At 50.3% G+C, this 23054-nt stretch overlaps 1 protein-coding gene across 2 annotated transcripts in view; it reads right to left on the reverse strand.

The window, feature by feature from the left end:
• The window catches only part of Itsn1 (intersectin 1), a 184744-nt gene that overhangs the window by 11533 nt on the left and 150157 nt on the right, over positions 1–23054 (reverse strand). For both annotated transcript variants that reach the window (XM_057765118.1, XM_057765117.1), the window contains 10 exons: positions 19791–19912; positions 18656–18762; positions 12386–12569; positions 10114–10212; positions 8152–8319; positions 5022–5234; positions 3472–3593; positions 2196–2278; positions 1837–1920; positions 1200–1373 (listed from right to left, as the gene is read on the reverse strand). In XM_057765118.1, the coding sequence (XP_057621101.1) occupies positions 1200–1373; positions 1837–1920; positions 2196–2278; positions 3472–3593; positions 5022–5234; positions 8152–8319; positions 10114–10212; positions 12386–12569; positions 18656–18762; positions 19791–19912 (1356 nt within the window). The remainder of the gene's footprint in view (positions 1–1199; positions 1374–1836; positions 1921–2195; positions 2279–3471; positions 3594–5021; positions 5235–8151; positions 8320–10113; positions 10213–12385; positions 12570–18655; positions 18763–19790; positions 19913–23054) is intronic.

Consider the following 23054-nt stretch of genomic DNA (forward strand, 5'->3'; position numbering starts at 1 on the left):
AGAGAGAGAGAGAGAGGTCAAAAGCACTTGCTGCTCTTCCAGAGAACCTGAGATTCAGTTGCCAGGTACCCACATAGAATACCTTACAACATCCTCGACCTCCAGATCCAAGGGCTATGACGCCCTCTTCTGGACTCCACAGGTACCTACACACATGACATACACACATATACATGACATAAATTCACACACATACACATAATATATATGTGCTTAATTTTTTTTGTTTTTTTAAAATATGGTCTCTGTGTAGCCCAGGCTGTCCTGGAATGTGCTCTATAGACCAGGCTGGCCTCAGATTCACAGAGCTCCATCCACCTCTGCCTCCCTACTGCTGGGATTCAGTCCAGTGTTGGCATCAGACCCTCACTCAGCCCATTACTGGCTCCACTTTATCTTCCTCTGATAATTTCTGGGACTTTGAGCTTTAAACTCACTCTCCAGTTTTGATTTGGCTGAGAGAGTGTGGCATCCTGGATTCACCGGCCAACAGTCACCATGGAAAGAAAGCCAGTGGAAGGAAGAATGTGCCCAACACCACGGAAGCTTCTTAGTCTCCTGTGGGATAGCAGCTGATTCTGAGACACCTGTGTGGGCTAATATTCCTCTTCCCCGGGTCTTCTTCATTCTCCTATGTCTTCTACATTTCTCACAGAGTCTCCTTATGTAGTCCTGCTGGCTTCCAACTCACAATTCCTGACTCAGCCTCCTGAGTGCTGGGATGATAGGCGTGAACCACCAAGTATGGCTATCTCGTTGCTTTGATAAACATTTACTTATCTATCTTGTGTTTGTGTGTGTTTGCCCACACGCACGAGCCATAGCATGTGTTGAGTCAGAGGACAAATGACAGGAACCCACTATGTCAGCCCTAGGAATCAAAGTCAAGGTTTAGCAGCAAGCACCTTTATTGACCGAGCCTTGATGATAGCCAAGGACGGAAACACAAAGCAAACTCCATCGAGGTCTGTAGGCATGCCCTTCCTCACACTGCTTATGTTGGAAAGCAGACCACTGTCTAGGGAAGCAGCCAGCCCAAGAGCGTCCTTCCACACCCACCCAGGGGGCTCCAACAGCTCCTCGCACTACACCACCCTGATCTCTCAGGAAATCCCAAGGAGTGCTGGGTAAGGAAACATGTACCCCTGAAAAATGGTGGGGCAGGACCAGGGGTGCCCTGAGGGCCATTGTCCACTCACCATCAGGTGAGAACTGGTCCCTCTCGAACACAGTGATGCAGAGAACTTCCTGCTCCAGGTCCCTGATGAAGAACTGGCAGTTGGAGTTCCACTTGGGGTTCAGCGTGTCCTGGATCGTCTTGGTGATGTGGCACTGAGAGCCCATGGTCACCTCACAGTACGGGTTGCTCTTTCCTGAAGGGAACAAAAGCCCCTACCAGGTGGGACACATCTCATTTCCACCCCCCTCGGCCTTTGAGATTAACAAGTGGGAAATCTGGAGGACACACACATAGTTTGGTATCACATCTAGAAAAAACAAATCCATTAGCAGGGCTCAAAGTCAGATGACTCCTATCTGTGCATATATGTCATGTGTACTGTGTGTCAAATGGACTGAGTGAGACCTCTCAGGTCTCCCTGAAAACCAGGACATAGAAAAGAATTTAGAAAAATTATGTGTGTGTCTATATATATATATATATATATATATATATATATATATATGTATATACATATTACATATATACACTCGTATATATAACTCTTTGACAAGTGCTAGAAAAACAATGCATAAGAAATATCATAAATGATGTCAAGTTCTTTGGGGAGAACACCCCAATACTCTGGAGTGCTTGAGTGGAATTCATGCCCTTACCATGTGACCGACAGGGCTTCAATTCAATGCCTTCCACAACGTTCACCATCAGCCTTCCAATACCGGTCGCCCGCTGGGAACGGACTAGACCGCAAGGAAACAACACAAAATGTTTTGTTTTGCATTCACTGTGATGCCCTTCTCTCCCCAGCATGCCCACAGTCTGTGCTGTGCATCTGCCCCCGCTAGAAAGCAAAGTCCCCTCCCTCCTCCCGCTCTTGACACCTGCCCTTCATCCACCACCCTGTGCCCCACTTTGCTCCCACCACTTCTGCGCATGCACGTGTCTCAGTCCCAGAGACATGGGGATGGACTCGGTGACCCTCCCGCCCCAGTCTCTTGGGCCCTGTGCACATTACCCAGGTACGCCTTCTCCCGCTTCTTTTTCTCCGTCTCTATGTAGAGCTCAGAGGCAGCTTTGATTTTCTGCACCCAGGCAGTCCTTGGACGGGAAAAGACAGAATGTTGCCAACAGATCGATCAGAACAGAACAGGCTTGGGGTCTGCTCAAATTCTGTTTCCGGGACTCTTTTTACTTGCTGTATTTGAATTTAACAACAATGTCTCAGAAAAGAAAGACTGATTCTGTATTTGGCGGTGCTAATAATTATCGCTATCATCAGAAAGGAAGACCTTTATAGTTTAGTCCCAGCTGGTAGTGAACTCACTAAGTTATCAAGGGCGACCTTGAGCTCCTCTTCCTGCCTCTGCCGTCTGAGTGTTCGGATTGCATGCACACACTTCTGTAACTGGTTTAGGGGGGTACTCGGGATCGAACCTGGGGTTTTGTGCACTTGGGCAAGCCAGCATCTACTACCCGAGTCCCAGCCCTGTCCATGAGCTCAAGATCTCCTTCAAGCTTCCTACTCTCCTGAAGAAAATTTGATCAATGCTGGGGGAGGGATAGGCATAGGGCTCCTCTTCCTCCCTCACCGCAAAGCATCGCACACTTGGCCAACCCCGGAAGACAGGAGGTCTTTCTTTCAAAATCGCCCAAGAGAAGAACCACGTCGCACACAGAAGAGCAAAGACCACACGGCAGGAGGCGCTTTGGCGCGCGGGTTTTCTCGGGTGCCATATGCACAGTAACTTTAGCCAATCTTCTTGCCAGGCAAGAAGAGTGTTCTTGGGAATGTTGTTGGCCTTGTGTCAAGCTCGCCCCTCAAAAAGGGATCTGTTACATTTGGCTCCAGAACGGTCTAAGACTGCAGTGAAATGCCCGCAACCCAAAGACCCAGATTGCCTGCCCGGGGGCTGGGGGCGGGGTTAGTCCCAAATCACTTTTCTATTGGCTTCTATCACCTGGGAAACTTGGGGCGATCTAAGCAGCTCTGGATACCTCAGAGGCTGCTGAACATTTCTAACACAAAGAAAAGAAAAGAAAAGAAGAGAAGAGAAGAGAAGAGAAGAGAAGAGAAGAGAAGAGAAGAGAAGAGAAGGAGAAAGCCTCAAGCAAAACTGGTTTCAGTCCATTTTATTTTGAACTAGATGTCCAACTTTTGAGAAGTTCTAAAAAATTGCATAATAATCCCCCCCCCCACACACACACACAGAGGTGACAGAATCGCGGCTGGGGAACGCTGGGACACGCTGACAGGTGGCCCTCAGCCGGCACTAGGGAGGGCTCAGGCTTACCTTTCATTTATGCTCTCTGCTCGGAGGGTGTAGACTCGGTCGATGTGGGAAATGTGGAAGACTGGCTCGTCCCCAGAAGGGTCGGTGGGCAATTTTACTAGGACCTCGTTTAAGAAAATAGGCTGCAAAGTAATAATAAAAGGCGTTGTAGAACAAGGCAGGAGCTCTGTGTTCACAAGCTCTGTGTGTCTGCAACATGAGCATCTATGCATGTGCATGCCTGCCTATCAATAAGCTACACTGAGCATGCGCATGTGTGTGACCCAGTAATCAAGTGAAGGCTGTGTGTTCGAGGGTGTAGTTCGGTACACAGACTATACCAGAATGCAGATTTTATGTTAAAATAATGTATAAAGGTGTTTTGCTTGCATGAATGTCTGACACCAAGTACCGCAATGCCCACAGAGGCTAGAAGTGGGGAGGGGTCAAGTCACCTGGAACCGGAGTTACAAACGGTTGTGAGCAGTCAAGTGGGTGTTGGGAACTGAACCTGGATCCTCTGTAAGAGCAGCAAGCGTTTCTAACCCCTAAGCCGTCTCTCCAGCCCCATTAGCAGTGGCATTTGTATAAAGCTTTGGTTACTTTATAGGTACCTTTGAAATCCCTACAGATAAGCCCTAACTGGTCCATTTTCCCTGCATTGCATCCTAAAAAGTCCGCATCTACGAGTCTCTCCTAGGATTTCATACAAAGGCTCTAACATATAACTCCACATAATAACAACACTTTCTCCCAAAATAAAGCTAACTGCTGCTCCTGTGAGAACCCTTGAGGAAAGACACCCCCACAGAGACGAAGTTAGAAAAATAAAATCTCCCATGGCGTAGCAACACACAAACAGTCCTGCATACATGGGACTTAGCATTCTGTTCAGAGAAACCGTCCACTCGGAAGGTTTCAAACCACCGTGAGAGTTTGTCGGGCATCTGGGGCAGTGTGGAAGGGGCAGTGGATGCTCCCTCCGGCTGGCAGTGCTGCCTGTTCACTTGTATGAAGTAAGCCATGTCTTTGTCACGTGGGAAGTGGGGATTCCCCACGAATTGTGTGTTACTGGGGATAGTCCTCTACTCTGCCAGTTCCTCCCCTTACTCTATCTTGGCCCCTCCTCTTACTTTATCCTAGCTCCTCCCCTTACCCTATCTTAGTTCCTCCCCTTACCCTATCCTAGCTCCTCCCCTTGCCCTGTCTTAGCCCCTCCCTCACCTGTGTTGGCCCCGCCCCCTTACTCTATCCTAGCCCCACCCCTTACTCTGTCGGGCCCATCCTTTACTTTTAGCTCCTCCCCTTTGCTTTCTCCAAACCCTTCAGAAAGGGACTTTTTGTTTGTTTGTTTGTTTTTTGTTTTTTTTGTTTTTCGAGACAGGGTTTCTCTGTAGCTTTGGTGCTCATCCTGGAACTAGCTCTTGTAGACCAGGCTGGCCTCGAACTCCCAGAGATCCACCTGCCTCTGCCTTCCGAGTGCTGGGATTAAAGGCGTGCGCCACCAACGCCCAGCTGAAATGGACTTCTTTTAGCCACTCCCTCTACCTGCGACTTAGCTTGAACCTTACCGTTTTGTACATTTTATACTGCAAATTAGATTTGGGGCTGAAGACTTTGTCAGTGCCGGAAGAGCCTAAGGGCTTTGTGATTTGGGTCAGCAGGAGGAAGTCATTGAAGAGGAAGCCATAGAGCTCCTTGTTGCTCTTGGCCTTGTAGAGCTTCCCGCTGTGCAGAAACTTGCGTGGCCCCAAGCAGTTGGTCACCGAGTTGAACACCAGTTGCTAGAAGAGGCAAGCAGACAGGAAGGAGGGATAAAGGGAGTCGCTGCTCTTGTCTTTGTTTCTCTGTCTCCAAGCATGAACGCTGGACCCCAGCAGCCCTGAATCCCACATACAAACGAAGAAGGGCTCTGAGGAGTTCCGGCAGCAGCTTGCCGAGCCAAGAAAGCAAAGGCTCTGGGGTTTCAGGTACCCGGATTAGTCTTGGTTAAATTCTCGAGGCCTTTCTGCTGGGGCTTCGCTCTGCTATCAGGGTGTGGTGTATGCACCTCTCCCCTTCTTTTATTGAGAAGTGGGGCACCAGGAAGAAAGCTGGCTCTCTAGGTCCCCTCTTGGCCATCTGCGCCATGTGGGGTGCTACACTGGACTCGCAATAGCAAGAACCAGCTCCAACAGGAAACCCCCGCAGGGCTCAAAGAACGCCAAGGGCTTCTGGAAAGTGGCCGAACTCATGAAAAAGTTCGTGGACAAAAGCTGCTTTCCCACATGGAGGGTCCAGACCCCCGGACTAGAGGAGCTGCAAAATTCGGGGGTACCAAGTGACCCCTCGAAGCCCTACACAGCAGTGTGGTGCATGTTGAATCGCACCCCACTTACTAGTTTAGAAACTGTGCAGGGAATGGCTCCCTTCCTCCACTCACAGTTGAGGGCCAACTGGGGATGCTGATACCTGACCCCAGCATCTCCCTAGAGGCTGTCATCTCGGGCCAGCCTACAGCCCACATGACCTCATGTGAGACAGACTCTTCAACTGCCTTCAAGAGAAAACTCTCCAGATCATGATGGTAACACACTTCTCTGACAAAAATATCTGGGAAGAAGCCATGGAGCTCACAATGATGTCCCCTAAGAGATGTTGATGGCTACACAGCCACTGCCGTGTGGGAGGAAAACTGACGGTGATTTGGTGACCAGAGAGAGACCTAGAGGTGACAAGAAGAGCCCTTTCTACTTGACTCCTAGGTCTAAGGATGGAGGACCTCTAATCTCCCGGCTGAGGCTCTGAGGGAGCCTGGAAGACTGATGGCCACAGTCAACAGGAGGTCTCTTGATGGGCAGGAAGGGTAGACTGATCCCTAGGCTCCTAGCACAAGGCAGATCACAAACTCTCCAGATGTAGGAGCTCACTTTCTGTTTTTTAATGTGTATGAGTGCCTTGCCTGAATGTGCATCTGTGAACCACATGCATGCTGGTATCAGTGAAGGTCAGAAGAGGGTGTCCCCTCTGCTGGAATTGGAGTTATAGGTAGCTGTGAGCTACCCTGTGGGTGTTCAAAACTGACCCAAGGGTTCTCTACAAGAGCAGCCAGTGAGTGCTCTCAACTGCTGAAACCCTAGGGGTCCCAATCTTTCTTTCTCTCTCTCAAAATAGCCTTGGGATTGAGTTCTAAACAATGGCATGTGAGCGGATAATAAATGGTTCTTTGTGCATATAAATGAGTGAGCCAGCCAACTAAAGATGTCCCTGGGCTCTAAAATGAGAACTCACAGCCATCTCTTCAGCTTCTGTAGGGCTGCTGATAAGTTGGTGCACACTTACACTGAAGGGGGCACACTTACACTGTGGGGCTGGGAGGATAGGGTGAGGTTGGTCTCCATGCAGTGAGAAACCTCAGGGAAGGAGGGTGAGTGAGACACATTCTCCCTGGGCGTTTTGGGAAATTCTAGCAACCTGTACATATACATGTATGTATGAGTGTACATGTATGTATGAGTGTACATGTATGTGTCTGCACACCCATGTACTCCGATACAGAGAAAACACAAGCAGAAAGAACAAGAGCGAAGGTTACATGACAGGGAGAGCATGAAACTCAGCAAAGATGAGTGTGTGGGTTAGAAATCCAGATGACTCACCAACACAGGTTTTTAAAAAAGAGCAAAATACAAAACACCTTGAAAATGCAAGCTGATAAAAAAAAATGAAAAGAAATGAGCAGGTCCTCAAAGCAGAACGGAAACAAGATCATTAGAAGACGAGACTTCAAAGGCAGAGTTAGCCCTGAGCGCCCTTTGGACCTGTTGGCACCGAGGCTCCACTGGGTGGCAGGGTGACAGGAGATGAATCCAAGACTGAGGTGAAGGGCTGGGCAGAGTGACTCTCCAAAGCTGGGCTCGACGGCGCCTGGCTCAACAAGTAAATGGCAAACTGAAGTGCAGAAGGAATAGGCAAGGAAACTTTGCTGGTTCCGGCTTTGGTACACGGAGGTGAACATGCTGCCTGGACTCTGACCACTGGGCGGCTCTCATACAACACCATGGCTATAATTCACCTGTTCAATGTGAGCCCCCAAATTCCCTCTACATAAAACATAGGGTGGTCTGGGTAGCAGTCCACTCAGGGGAAATGCAAGTTCAAGCAGCAAAGATAGGCACAGGGGAAGTTTCAAAAAAGCAACTAGTTCACGGTCAAAATTCACAATATAGGAGCCGAGAGTGTGGCTCAGTAAAAGGGCATTTAACCATCATGCAAGAGATCCTGGGTTTGGCGGCTAGTACAGAAAAAAGAAATCACAGAACAAATAGAAAAATAAGGCATGCTGAGTGAGCGCTATCAGAAACAACAGACGAAAGAATATGACCCTTAGATACTGGGATGATCAGATGTTGAAATACACATGAATATGTTTTAAGTATGTTAAGAAACAAATAAGAAACATGAACACTTAAACAAAGAACAAGACACACAAATGAAACTAGAATATTTGAAAATAATCAATAAATTTTGGGCAATGGAAAATATAATGGAAATTAAAAATACTCATTGGTTGCATTAGAGAGGAGAAGAGAGGCAGCTGTGATGTAGAAAAGAAAATGGTCCATTTTCTCATCCCTTCTGTGCTTCCTGCCCTTGCTCAGCTGAGAGTGGTCCAGATCCTGCCCGCCCCGCCCCGCCCCGCCCCACCCGGTGGGTGCCTACCTCAGAAAGGCCCTCACACTGCACGTGGGCTTGGATCCATTCCAGTCGGTCCGAGTTCTCCTTCTCTCTCACCCCCTCGTTCACCTGGGAACACAGCTCTTCTGCCTTCTCCAGGGCGTGCTTCAAGTGGCTGTGGTCGGGGTGGTTTTCAGGGGTGTTTTCTAGGATCTGTACGGGAGAAGGAAGGACAGCAACAGCCTTTGTCAGGCCGCTTTCCACAGTGGATGGACCTGGTTCCCTCATCATGGAAGCCAGTGCTTTCCTGCATGGTGCCCACCACAGTCATGACTCGGAGTGTACTGACCACTCTGTGTTGGACTTGGCAGGGGCTATACTTGCTGCAGGAAGGTGGTCCTGCCCTCGAGCTTTAGCCCAACCTCACACCCTTGAGCATGATCGCTAAACCACACACATAAACACCCCAGCTCCGTGGTGGCACACAAAACAGTGCAGCTAGAAGGGACTCGGGATTTCTGTTCTAAAAATCTTCACTCTATTTCACAAAGAAAGAAACTCAGCCAGAGACCAGGAACAGAAGCCAGGCTTCCCTGCTGGCACCAGCAGCTGCTCTTCCCCAGCTCCCTCGCCTGAGGGAACCAAGGACGGAATCGTGTGTTGGCACTGAACAGGCTCCCATGAACTCACAAGTATGTAGGGCACCTTGAGGTGGGGTGGAGGGATGCCATGCACCATACACTCGTGACCCCTAGAGAACATACATAGCTGTATGTATCTGTGTATCCCGGAATCAATTCGGATGGTTCCCCTGAACAAATATGTACGTTTTGTGTATGTATGGAGACACACGTGTATGTATGTGCATTCGCTAGTGAGTGGAGGCCAGAGGACACCTCCAGAGGTCATCCCTTAGGAACCAGCTTCCTCATTTGTGAGATAGCAAATAAAAATCAGTCTGTGAAAGACTCAGTTATCATACTTTTCTGGATCTCTGTGTCGTTGAGGCAGCTCTCGGGTCTTTCTCTTAGATGCTCTGCCGGGCAGCAACAACTCTGTTCTACTAATGCCAGTGTGTGTTTTCCTGTTAAAAGTTAGTGCCTCTTGCTCCTGATTTTCAGTTTTCTCCTGGCTGGTTAAACCCACTTCAAAGACTTATTTCCAGCATCAGTGCATGGCTACACATGGAGGGCAAGGAGCGAAGACAGGAAGACACTTCCCAGATGACTGGACTCGGGAAATGTGCTCCTGTATGGTGTGGCTGGAACTGGGTCAGTCTGAGGCTTATGTGCGAGGGAGATGGGTTACACATGGGAAGCGTGAACAAATGCATGCACTTCGTGTGCGTTTACACGTACACACACACACACACATACACACACACGTGGTGAGGGGTACCCACATCCCAGAGTAGCCATGAGCATGCCTTCCCCTACAGTTAGATTTCTAAATGCTACTCTCAAATAAAGGAACCAATTTCTACCTCTCTGGGGAGCCAGGCTTCCTTCCCCTCCGGCTCTATGGCTAGAGGACAGCCGAACCTGCAGCTCACTTCCCGGTGTGGTCACTGAACTACTTCTGTTTTCTCGGGAACTGGCTTTCTTGAAAGACCAGGAGGAAAACAGGTGTCTGGTATTGGGGGGGAACATCAGGGCACGACCTTCCCGAGACAGACGCTAGGAGTTGTGTTTTCTCTCTCTTTGTGGCTCCAAACTCTGTACAGAGGCGCTGTGCCAGCGCGGGGAACACATTGAGAACAGAACTCTCATCCTCTGCCTCCGAAGCCACTTGGTTGCCATCCCAGGGCTGTGTTTCATTAGTCTTTTTCACACAGAACCATCTTTTCCCTCCCAGGTGCCAAGCAGATGACTTCAGCACCCTGTGAACATATGACTTCCACGTGACAACCCCCAGGTGCACTGGCTGGGAGATCCACCCCTGTCTCTAGCCACCTCCAGCTGCCTCCAGCCTTCCTCCACCTGCAAAGGCACAGGTGGTGGTACTTACATTTTTAATGATCAGCGGGTATCTCGTGACGCGCTGCATAGGCTTCAGGATAAAACTGGACAGAGGCATCCCTTTGCACCGAGGGTCCATTGCCAGTCTCTAGAAGAGGTGAATTTTTTTTTAATGTGCATTAGAAATCTGCAAAATCTACAGTCAATCAGTGACATTGCACCTGTCACTTAGGACTCTCCGGTCATTACCAATCCATCTGCATAGTAACTGAGGAGCCCGGAGCTGGACGGCATTGTCCAGCTGTCATGGTCCAGGCTGAAGATATTTGCAGAGGGAGGACATTGTGCTGGTTTGAAAGAAAATGGCCCCCAAAGGGAGTGGCACTGTTAGGAGGTGTAACCTTGTTGGTGCTGTGGGAGAATGCTCTTGTACACTGTAAAAATTTGTCATTCTTACTGGTCTAATAAAATGCTGATTGCCCAGTTGCCAGGCAGGAAGTATAGGCGGGGCAACCAGACTAAGAGAATTCTGGGAAGAGGAAAGGCAGAGACTCAGTCACCAGCTGGACAGAGGAAGCAAGCTCTACAGCTCTACAGCCTACAGAATGGTAGGCAAGAGCCAGCTCCCAGAGTCGCCCTCTGACCTCCATGTGCACCCACCTACACATATGTGCATACATGCACACACATACACAGGCACACAAACACACAGGGACACACATGTGCACCTATACACAAGTACACATATACACACACATATAAGGCACACACAGACACATAAACACACAGAGACATACACATGTGCATCCAGAGTGCAAGTGCTGTGGGATCCTGTATGCTGTGAATATGTGTTGCTCTCATTGGTTGATAAGTAAAGCTGCTTTGACCTATAACAAGGCAGAACAGAGCCAGGTGGAACATCCAAGCAGAGATACAGGAGAAGAAGGATGGAGTCTGGGCGACACCATCCAGCAGCCCAAGGAATAACACGCCAGCAGACCAATAATATGACAACCATGTGGCAATTTGTAGATTAATAGAAATGGGTTGATTTAAGTGTAAGCGCTAGCTAGTAATAAGCCTGAGCCATCGGCCAAACATTTAATATTAAGCCTCTGAGTGGTTATTTGGGAACTAGTGGGTGGGAGAGTGGTGTAGGAGGTTCTTCTGTTCATGTGTTGCTTTCATTGGTTAATGAATAAAGAAACTGCCTTGGGCCTGATAGGACGGAACTTAGGTAGGCGGAGAATGCTGGGAAGAAGGGCAGAGTGAGAGATTCCATGGATCTTCTGCCTAAGATGGATGCTGGTTAGAATCTTGCCAGTAAGCCACAATCATGTGGTGATACACAGATTAATAGAAATGGGTTAAATTAAGATGTAAGAATTAGCCAATAAGAAACTAGAGCTAATGGGCCAAGCGGTGTTTTAATGAATACAGTTTCTGTGTGGTTACTTTGGGTGGAAGCTAGCTGGGTGGCTGGAACAAGCAAAGGGTCCCCCTCTCCTTACAATAGGAGAGAAACTTCCAATTACACTCAAGCCCATGACTTTCCAATGGAGAAGAGTGGTGAAGGCTGAGCTTGACATATCTGGGGAAAGGGACCCTCAGCTGAGGAACTGTCTCCATCAGATTGGCCTGTGGAATATTTTTTAATTTGCTAATTGATGTAGAAGGGCTTGGTGCACTCAGAACAGCACAACCCTCAGTAGGTGGGCCTGGGCAGTTTAAAAAAGCTAGCTAGATATGAGCCTGAGAGCAAGCCAGGAAGCGGCATTCCTCCAAGATCTTTGGCTTCTGCCTCCAGATCCTTGCTGTGAGCTCCTGCCTGGTTACAGACCATTACCTGTAAACCAAAACAACTCTTCCCTCCCCCTTTGGTCGGAGTGTTCTATCCTCGCAACAGGAAGCAAGCCAAACTGGGACCAAGGTGCTATGGGGACCTGGGTATTCCCTCTGAGCCCGGAAGGCAGAGGCTGGCGGAGAACTAGGAATACTGATGCTAACTGAAGGGGGCCCCTGTCTGCATGGGGCCAGAAAATGCAATAAAGGAATTAGACACGCCTCTTAAAAATACCATGACCACCTGGAGAGCATATCCCTGAAGCTATTTCAAAGCTTTCAAGCCCAAGGATGACTCTCCTCCGAGCACACCCCTGGGCATGAACCACACCTGCAAGTTCGGTGCCCCTCACAACTTCCACCCATCCCCAGTGGCCTTCCGTGGAAAGCTGTTCACGGACTTTTGATGAACCCCTTACACATCAGGATGGCACTCTGGAGAGGGTCCCCAAGTCTCCCGGTAGCCCCAACTCCCTTACTTTGACGAACTCCTTGAAGTCGGGGGCCTCGTCGGTCTTCTGCTGGATGAGGGCAGCCCCATTGAGCTGGCAGCTGCAGAACCGGATGTAGGGCTGCATGTGGGGCAGCTGGGCACTCAGGATGTCACCGATCATCTTCACTGGCATCTTCTCTCCGGACATCTTCTTACGGACTCTCAGTGCTCTGCACGGAAACATGGGAGGTGAGCTGCCCCCCTCACACCGCCTGACACACCCCACACCTCCAGATTGCAGAGATGCAGAATGAGCGGGAGGAACACCGACCTGAGACCCACTAACATGTCTATTTGGGAGACAAGGGACAGAGAAGGACACAAGCTTAGTACGGTGGAGAGAGTCGCCTGGGCGGTTTTCTTCAGCACGGTGGCTGTTACATTTTCTTCTTTCTTTAACTCAGAGAGGACCCCTATGTTGTTGCCCCCCTGCATTATCTATGGTGAACGCCCCAGGCTAGTACAGTCTGAGCACAGAGCCCATTTCTGGGACCCTAATCTTCTGAGGGAAGTGACATCACCATCAGAAGGAGAGACAAACTTTCAAATCCATGGCCACAATCTCAGTGTGTTTCTCAAAGTTTCCCAAAGTTAGATAAAAATGATCACATGAAGTATTTCTCCTGTCCATGGCTTCATTGATGTGTCTAATTTAAAGCTGACCAGATAAATAATCATGAAAAAACAAGCTCAAACAGTTTCCACCCTGAAAGCTGGGAACAGCTGCTAAGGAACAAGGGAGCGTCCATTCCTGCTCTACCTACTGCATGCAGCATTCAGGGCCACGGCAGCCAGGATGGAGCGTCCTTCCTCCCATCTCTAAAGTGTGCAGTCTGTCTTACCACACGGAAGAAACTCAACTTCCACACAGCGGGCGGGCGAGGGCAGGAAGACACTGCGGGACCAGGGCACGCGTGAGACTGCGTGTTCAACCGCCCTGACGACACGAGGGTGGGTGAGGGCTGGATGGAACAGTATGGGATTTCAACACAAGGCTGGGAGAGAGCCCTCTGAATTTTTGTGACTTCTTTCATGGTCACATTGGCGAAACCATGAGGTGTGGGGAAGGCTCCGCAATTCCAAGGAGGCTCCACCGTCCAAGTCTCCAGCTTTAAGGACTGCAGACCATCTACTTTCTTTAGCCCTCGTTTTTTTTTCCAGCTAAAGGAATTTTCCTCGTCTGAGGAAACCAAGGAAGGAAACTTGGGACAGAAACAAGCAGCAGTGTCCCTCTGGTGCAGGCTCCCGCGGGGCAGGTAGGCAGTGGCCACTGGGCATGAGGAGAGGGAGAGCAGCAGCCTGGGGTCCTCGGGATGGCCCGAGGACTGTGTGCCACTAGAGGGATGTGGGGAGTGTCCCCGAAGAACTTAGCTTCATCGTTAGCCACTGGTAATTTTGGAGGCTGAGAAAGGAATGACCACGTCACAACTTGCTGAGATCCCCTCTGTGCCTTGTTTCCTCAAAAGCAGCTTTTCTGGGAGAATGATACAGGGATTTCCCTCTTTCTCCTCCTTAATGATGGGGAAGATGAGAAAGGGGGGGCCTGGGGGGCAAAGCTCACACACTCAGGGTCACATCCCTGGGATCTGATAGAATCGAGTTGTCTAACCAGGAAGTCAGATTGAAATCATAGCCTGGCTTACCGCTACTAGGTTCAACTGAGAGTCTCTTCCTAGAATGTTCTGCATGGGTCAGAGGTGAAGTGGAGGGTGAGCCAGTGAGTCAGCTGTGGCCACCACAGGCCTGGGAGTGCCGAGACCTCTGGTGAGCAGCTTCCTCATTGAAAAAGCCGCTCGGCAGAGGTCGTGATCCGCAGTGGGGAGCGGTCAGCTAAGAACATCCAAGTTACAAAGCATTCATCAGTGGCCGACGATGCATCGGTGGCTCCAGCTAAAGTCCACACTGAGTGGGTAGTGGCAGTCAGTGTGCCAGCGTCTGTTAATGTTCACATCCACTGAACACTTTCCTTCCAGGCCAGTCATGATCGTAGGTCACAGGGTCCAAGGTCAGATAAGACTGTTGGTCACTCTTCTCCCCTGGTACCAGTACACAGACTTTCTAGCACTATGAAGCTAGCCAGTATTACAGGTACACCTTGATTTCTCTGCCCTGTGACTCAGGCGTGTGTTGTCATCAGTGATAGGGTCTTATCATCAGATTCTGGGGGACGACCGTACTGGCAGGTTTTATATCAGCTTGACACAGGCTGAAGACATCCGAGAGGAGGGAACCTCAGTTAAGAAAACACCTCTGCAACGTCTGGCTGGAGGCAAGCCTGCAGGCCATTTTCTTAATTAGTGATTGATTAGGGCAGGCCCAGCTCACTGTGGTTAATGACATCCCTGGGTTGCTGGTCCTGTGTTCTCTAAGAAACCAGGCTGAGCAAGCCATGATGAGCAAGCCAGTAAGCAGCTCCCTTCCAAGGCCTCTGCATCAGCTCCTGCCTCCAGCTTCCTGCCCTGCTTGAGTTCCTGTCCTGACTTCCTTCAGCGATGAGCAGCAATGTGGAAGCAGAAGCCAAATAAACCCTTTCCTCCCCAAATGCTTTGGTCATGACTGACCTCGCTGCTGAAACAGTTTAGAGGCACTGGAAAAGCACAGGACTTGGGGCTCCTGAGGGGAATGCCCTCTCTGGGTCTGGGCACACGCTTGCAAAGGCATTGAGTGTCCTCTGTCCTCCTCCACCTTATTTTCGGAGACAAGGCCTCTCACCCAAACTCGCTGATTCAGCTAGACTGGCTCGCTAGTGAGCCCCAGAGAGTCTCCCGTCTCTATCCTCCAGCTCTGGTATTACAGGTACATGCTTCCACACCTGGTTTTTATGTGGGTGTTGGGGATACAAATCAATCCCCCCAATCATCTTCCCAGCTCCCTATATGTAGGTTTTTTGTTTTGTTTTGTTTTGTTGGTTTTTCTATTTTTGTTTTTTGAAACAGGGTTTCTCTGTAGCTTTGGAGCCTGTCCTGGAACTAGCTCTCGTAGACCAGGCTGGCCTTGAACTCACAGAGATCCGCCTGCCTCTGCCTCCTAAGTGCTGGGATTAAAGGCATGCGCCACCACTGCCTGGTTCTATATGTATGTTTTAATAGAAAACTTTGATGTCTATTTTCAAACCATGTGCCTCTAATATTTCATGCACAGTGCTTGTAGGTTCGGGATAAACAGCCCATTCCTCCCAGGTGGCAGGCGGCCTCCCTCCAAATGGGGATGTGTAGTGATATTTCATTTGTATTTTAATAAATAAAGCTTGCCTGAAGATCAGAGAGTAAAGCAGTCCCACTGGTCAGCCTTACAGACTAGGCAGTGGTAACACACACCTTTAATCCCAGTAGCCACACTAGTTTACCGTAGAAACTGGGTGGTAGTGATGCATGCCTTTAATGCCAGGCCTAGAGGGAAATATAAGACCGGAGGAGGCAGCTCTCAGACACAGTCTCATTCTGAGATTCCTGGAGGCAGGATCGCCATTTCGGACTGAGGTAGAGGTAAAAGCCAGTGGCTGGATGTTTTGATTTTCTGAACCCCAATATCTGTCTCTGGGTTTTTATTGTGTTACAGAGGTGAGTACGCGGTTCTCCCCTGAGCCCAGGGCCCGCTCTCTGTACTTAGCTGGATCAGGAGCATGCTGTGTGAAGGCCTCTGGAATATGCAAGCATGGACATTATTGTGCAACCTGGGTGTGGTTCGAACCCTTCCACAAAGGCCTGATGCTAGGAGTGTGGGATAACACTGAGTGGGTGGAGGCTTCAATAGGCAGCCTGGTCATCAGGTACACTGGTGTTTGTAATGGATGTTATATTGATAAATTGTCTGTCCTGAGCAAACTTCCTGGGAGGCTGACCTGAAAACAAGATTGGCTTCCCCAATTCAGAGCCAGGTATGTTTGTCTCAAAGTCTCCTCAAGACCTCTTGTCTAGGGCTGTGGCTGCCCTAACTCTGTGGCAGGAAGGGAGAGAACAGTAAGACAGCCCGAGAGTAAATACTCCATCCTTGTGGACAGCCTGAAGGTGCGCCATCTCCCACAGAGGTCACTTCTGTTTATCCCGTGGTATAAAAGTGTCTGCGGTGGGAGGGAACAGTTTCCCCGGCCAGTTTCCCCTGGATGTTGCAGGAGCCTGAATTGATGATTCAGCACTAACTGCTGTTGGTTCTTGGAAGCCTCACTGGAGGGGACACTTGGCTCTAGCCAGGTCTCTCTCCTGAACTCCAGCTGGCCTCAACAGGACTTCCTCAGTTGGCTTCTGTTACATACTGTGAGCAGCTGCTTTGAGGGGGTTCTGTCACCCTCATCTCGCGTTCTTTCTGAGTACCTACCTTCTTACCAACCTACCTACCCACCTACCTACCTTCCTACCAACCTACCTACCTACCGACCTACTTACCTACCTACCTACCCCTATCAACCTACCTACCTACCAACCACCTACCTACTAACCTACCTACCTACCAACCTACCTACCTACCATCTACCTACCAACCTATCTACCAACCTACCTACCCACCTACCTCCTTCCTACCTACCTACTTACCTACCTACCTATCAACCTACCTACCTACCAACCTACCTACCTTCCTACCAACCTACCGACCTACTTACCTACCTACCTACCCACCTACCCACCTACCTCCTGCTCTTTTTTTTTAAATATTTATTTATTTTATTATGTATATAGTATTCTGTCTGTGTGTATGCCTGCAGACCAGAAGAGGGCACCAGACCTCATTACAGATGGTTGTGAGCCACCATGTGGTTGCTGGGAATTGAACTCAGGACCTTTAGAAGAGCAGGCAATGCTCTTAACCGCTGAGCCATCTCTCCAGCCCATACCTCCTGCTCTTTATTCATTTACCTTGGCTTGCTACTTAATAGATTCATAATTTGAGGCCAAACCCTGGCTGCTGTAGATCAATCACTCTGGACCATGTGCAGCACCCTTTGAAGAGCCTCTTAGGGTCCTGGCTAATTTCTTTCAGAGAAAACTGTTACAGAAGAACAAGTCAGACCCCAGCCTCTGGTTTCCTGACTTGCCACATGATCTCTCCTTTATTATTGGCCATGATGCCTTCATCTAAAGGTTGCTGTGCTAAATAAACATTTTTTCTTTATTTATGGAGATGATAACCTCTTTGTTTGTTTTGTTATAGCCATGGAAAAGAGTAAGAAAACTGCCATTTTACAGATGCGGACACAGAGGCCAAGAGATTGACCATAAAGCCAGTCAACCAAAGACGTAGAGCCAGAGGATAGCAGCGAGAAGGGAGCCCAAGAATCGGCCAACCCACCTATGCACAGAGAGCTTCCGCAGTGTGAGCGTAAGCATGGAGGGAGGAAACACCACGCTTCTTCCTCCATGCTCGCTTCTCTACGCCTCCTGGCTCCCTCTCTCCAACTACTCCAATTACACCCAGGAACCTGCAGTTACCTCTCGAGTTCACAGGGACTGAGCTCGGGACATGGCAGCTTCCCAGTGACCTGAACATAGAGGTCAGGAATGAACAGGGGCATCTGATGACTGTCTGCAGTGCTCAGTCAGAAAGAGGGGGGAAGAGAGCTCTTGCTCCCAGCTGTCATGTTCTTTCCCTGCAGACCAGAACTTAATCTGCTCTCTCATGTGGGGTCTTGTGATATAGATCTGGGGTTCTGATGGATTTTGATTTTGTTTTTAAAGAATTGGGGGAATTTTTATTGTCTAATTCAGTCCTCTAAGTGTGTAGATGGGGAAACTGAGACCCAAAGAGGTGAGGTCTAGACCCAGGTCCCTTAGCTCTGGCCCTGCAGCAGCCTCTGCAGACCACACAGGTATAAAGTATAATTGGCCTCAGGAAGCTGCAGGAACCTCCTGAGATCCTTCTTGGGTTTGGTGGGGTCCCATTCCACATGTTCCTTCTGCAGCCCAGAGCCTCACAAGACAAACCCTGCTTCCCAGGTCTGAGGCTAGGCCCTGGGGTTAGGACTGCTCCACCCACAAGGATGGAGCCAACCAACAGCCAGAAGCCAAGACTGTCCCAGCTAAGGAAATTCTGCCGCTCTCGTCAGGGCAGGAACCTGCACGCATGCGCAGTTCACGCGCCACTGTGAGGACCCCATAGTGTATTTCCAGGAGGGATGAGAGCACAGGGGATGAAGGCACTTTGAGAGGCAATGAGCTGGGCTGGGGTGGGGGCAGAAAGAGGCACAGGCGGCATGCGTGAGGGACAGACGGACTACACAGAGTTGCTGGTGCACATGCCAGGAAGGTGAGAGGAAAATGCTTACTTCAGCAGTTTGATATTACACATGATCAGCTCCTTCCAGTTAACAAAAATCATAGAAACCTCTTTTTCTGTCAGCAGCTCAGACTCCATCAGGGGTTTCTGAAAGACCTACAGGTGTAGAAAAGGAAGCCGTTCAGAAAGCAAACAGTTCAACACACACACGCACACATGAACACACGCACACACACGCATGCTCACTCAGCTTCATTTAGCACGCACAAGGGAGAGGACTCAGAGACTGCGCCTTCTCCTGAGAGGACAAGTGTTTGACAAGGGGAGCCCAGGAGAATCTCTGAGGAGGAGACTTGATTCCGCCAATAGGAAGCTAGGAGGTTAGTGGACCAGCATGCATGCGGGTAGGGCTACCTCACCCGTTCACCGTGAGGACACGGGAGTCTGAGGATGCCTGTGGAGATGTGTGGACAAGCCATGGGCATTGTTAGGAAGCACAGAGCTTGAAGCAGGTGGTATTGAGAGGACAATGTCAGCCTTTTCTGGGCTCTGGATGGGTGGACAGATAACTCATAGCTAACCACAGACCTCTGTGGGACTCCATGTGGTTGAGCCCCTTGCCCACAAGGCAGTCCTTAGCAGCTGGGGAGAGAGTCCTCTGGAAGTCCTTGGATCCCAGGCCAGCAGTCTCACGGAGCCATGGGAGAACAGGCCTTCCTGCTCAGCCACAGTGGCAGATTTTCTCAGGAGTTCATGGGGGCACGAGAAATAACTCAAGAGACGTCTAGCTAGCCTCTGCGCTCAGGAGCCAACACTGAGGGTCAGGGATGTCATATGACTTGATGACATCAATCAGTAAGTGGTCAAGCTGCGACTTCTCCGACTGGAGCCAAGAGTCCTCCGTTACAAACCACACCCGCTCCTCTATTGGTTTGGGACCTGTGCGCTCCTAGCTTTGGCCCTGGGTCTCTCTGACTCACAGGGTAGCCCTATGGAAAAATGTGACCATCTTGCCTCCTGGGTAAGACTCGTTTCATTTGCTGTTCAGCTATCCCTTGTATACAAGAGATTGCCCCAGGCTCAGAGTCAGGACACAAACCTCCTCAGCAGGGCCTCCAACTCTTTCCCAGCCCCCACTGCAGGGCCACCCCCAGCTACTCCCAGCTTTCCAGAGCTGCTGGTACCTCCGTGACCAACTGCAGGTCATTCACATAGTTCTCCTCTGTGACAATGAGTTCATGGATGTAGCCTTGTCGTTTCCTCTCAGTCGGGGTCAGCATATCTAAGAGGTGTAAGTCTGAGCACCCTGGAAGACACAACCATTTAGGAAAACTGAGTGCAAGGCCGGGAAAGCCTACAGCTCCACAGAGAAGATGCCAGAGGTCCCTGGGACTGAGGCTGGTGGGTGTCACGGCCTCATCAGCTCCAGGTTGCGTGTTGAGCTGTAGAGACCTGAGTAACATGAGCAGAGATTTCGGCAGGTCGCAGTCAAGTCTAGCAGCGAAAGAGAAAAACGCAGCACAGAGTTTTCAGGAGGAGCCGTCCCACCCACTGACTTCAGACTTTCTGCCCGGGGACAGTAAGAGGGATAAATTCCACTTGTCTCAAGCCTCCCAGTTTGTGGTCACACACATGGGGTGCACACTCACGCTCCATCAGAACCATGGAAAGGGTTAAACGACCTGCTAACCCCCAGCCAAGGCTTCCATGTCAGGGACTGTGCCAGGAGCTTGGCGCTGACCCCTGCCTTGAGCGGCTCTCTAAAGTTCCAGAGTCAGTTTCGGGCACAGACAAGGAAACCAAAGCTCAGAGAGGTTCTTCCCCTCCGTAGTGATAAGGAGCCAGGTCCAAGCCCTTCCGGGTGGGTCCAGAGGCTGGGTGCGCTAAGACTCCATTGTCCACACCAAGCTGAAGAAGGGCACGCCGTTATCCAGAGGCCGGCTTTTGGAGGCTGCAGTAACTGTGCCAAGGCTCCTGGTGAACATGAGGACCAGGTAGTTGCATCCAGACAGGACCAGAAAGGACCAGAAGACTCTCCCTCGAGGCAAGGTCTCAGTAGTGTATGGTGGAAGGTGAGCAGCAAGCCTCAGGCACGTTGGAAAGCCCTGCGGGGGGGGGGGGGGGGGGGAGAAGGGGGACGTGGGGGGGGACAGCTCCCAGGACAGTCCCACCCTGCCTTTGCAGAGGCCAAGGCTGCCCCGAGACAGGCCAGCCCTCAACTGTGTTCGCTCAGCTTGTTATTTGGAGTTCTGTTCACATGGGGCCTTTGTATCAGTACCGCCCATCCCCGGCCTCGGCAGTACCCACTCTCAAGTAGCAAGCCGGGCCCACCTTTTTATACATGAAAACGTTCCCACACATCATATACTTCTGTTTATTAGACGGTCTTTATTTAATCACAGAACTTGAATTGGTAATATACATACTCTGAGAACTGGGGATGGGGGGGTGGAGGGGGCTGAGTCCCCCTTACTTTCATTTCCCATCCTTCCTATCACTTGCCACAAGGGGGCGCGGTAGAACTCTGTACATTCCTCGCTCGGAAACCAGCTATGTGTGGTCCCTCCACCACTAACCACTCTGGCAGAACCTGGGAATAAATGACCAGAACTTTGCCAAATAGACTCTCTGGGGGAGCGGACCAGGGCACTTCGATTTAATAAGCCCTCTAGTGAGTCTTCAGGTTTGAGGTGGCTGCTAGGGATTACCAAGGGCTCTTCGGAGCTTCCAACTCCCGGCAAGGGGGGTTATTTAGGATCAGGACTGACAGAGTCTACAAGTAGATGCTGGAAGCTTCTGTGAATAGAATCATCCGTCTGGGAAAGTGTTATGATGAACTTCTTGGTGAACTCTTTTTCTGCACCAGACATTACCTCTTAGGATTACAGTCCTCGATTCCGCTCCCTCCCCTGGCCAATCGCCCTTTCTGCCTGCTGTAGCTTCTCCTCAGGACAGAACAGCAGGACAGCCAAGGTGGTGCCAGGAAACCAGCAGGAGGGAGCTATCCTTACAGAGACACTCTCCACGCCTTTCCATCCTGGACTTTACCCAACCGCTGTGGGCGGCCGAGCTGGACCTCGGAGCGGCAAGGTGAGTGTGACTCTGAACTTAGGCCTCCTGCTAACCACCCCTGTGACTCAGCTCTTCTGCCTGCCTGGGGTGCTGCTGTCTTCTGGAAATATCAGCATTAGCAAAGCTTCCCAGTGAGTGTCCCCAGCAGCTGGGTGAGCCCTGGATTGTAGGAAGCAGAGAGACTCCTCTTCCTCCAGGTTTCTCCGCTCTATAACTTTTCTTGGGGGAATCACCTAGGGAATACTTTGAATCGTGGGAAGGCATATCCAGTACCTGTCCTGTCTTTGCCCACTGTCCTAAGAGTGAATCCAAGGGCCCAGGACTCAGGCCATTTCTTGTTCCACGGCTGAGTCATGCATTTGGGGCTGGGCCTCTCTTGGATGCAGCCTCCTGGTGCTTCCAGGGCCTTGCTGTCCACAGGGCTGCTGGAATTCTCACATACACCATGGTTTAAGTTCACTCGGCACTGTACCAAAGTGTCTGCAGCGCAGACACCAGCAGTGGCCAGACAAGTCCACAAATGTCCCTTTAGATCATGTTCCCTTGGTGAGATCTCATGGGCGCTCTGGGCTTGTACCCAGCAAACCACTACGTACCACGTGAAACACACACACCCACTTTGCACACAATTTTATTGAGTTCAAAAGCCTGTTTGCAAACTGTTCTTGGTCGTGCATGCCTTTAATCCCAGCATTTAGAGAGCAGAGGGAGATGAATTCCTGGACAGCCAGGACTACCTAGTGAGACCCTGTCTCAACAACAAAACAAAATAAACACACACACACACATACATACACACAAACAAAGGAAAAAAGCCGTCCTTCATTTGGCAATTTTGTGATCTCTACCCTGACTTTGGGACCAACTATGCTGCATGCCGGGAATTCAGGATGAAAGCAAGGTGCTTATTTTCCAGACCTTGTGGATTCAATGGTTCAAAACTGGACATAGTGCTGTTTCCTACTCCAGTGAAGAATTCCTCAAACATGGTAATGCCCCCTAGGCTGAAGCTGAAGGGTATTACTGTTCCTCCCCCTTCCCAGGTAGTGCCGGACCCCCAGGTTGAAAGTGGTACTGCCCCCCCCCCTTAGGCTGAAGGTGGTACTCCCCCAGGTCAACAATGGTACTCCCCCCCAGGCTCAAAGTGGTACTGCCCACCCCCAGGCTGAAGGTGGTACTACCCCCCCAGGCTGAGGTGGTACTACCCCCCCAGGCTGAAGATGGTACTGCCCCCCCAGATTGAAGGTGGTACTGCTCCCCCCCAGACTGAAGATGATACTGCCCCACCAAACTAATACCACCCTCCTAGCACACCAGGTCAGGTTGCTATGTTCCACCCAGAAGACTGAGTGTATTCTTGTTCAAACAAGAAAGCA

The sequence above is a fragment of the Chionomys nivalis genome, chromosome 3 (assembly GCF_950005125.1).
Source record: "Chionomys nivalis chromosome 3, mChiNiv1.1, whole genome shotgun sequence".
Lineage (NCBI taxonomy): Eukaryota > Metazoa > Chordata > Mammalia > Rodentia > Cricetidae > Chionomys > Chionomys nivalis.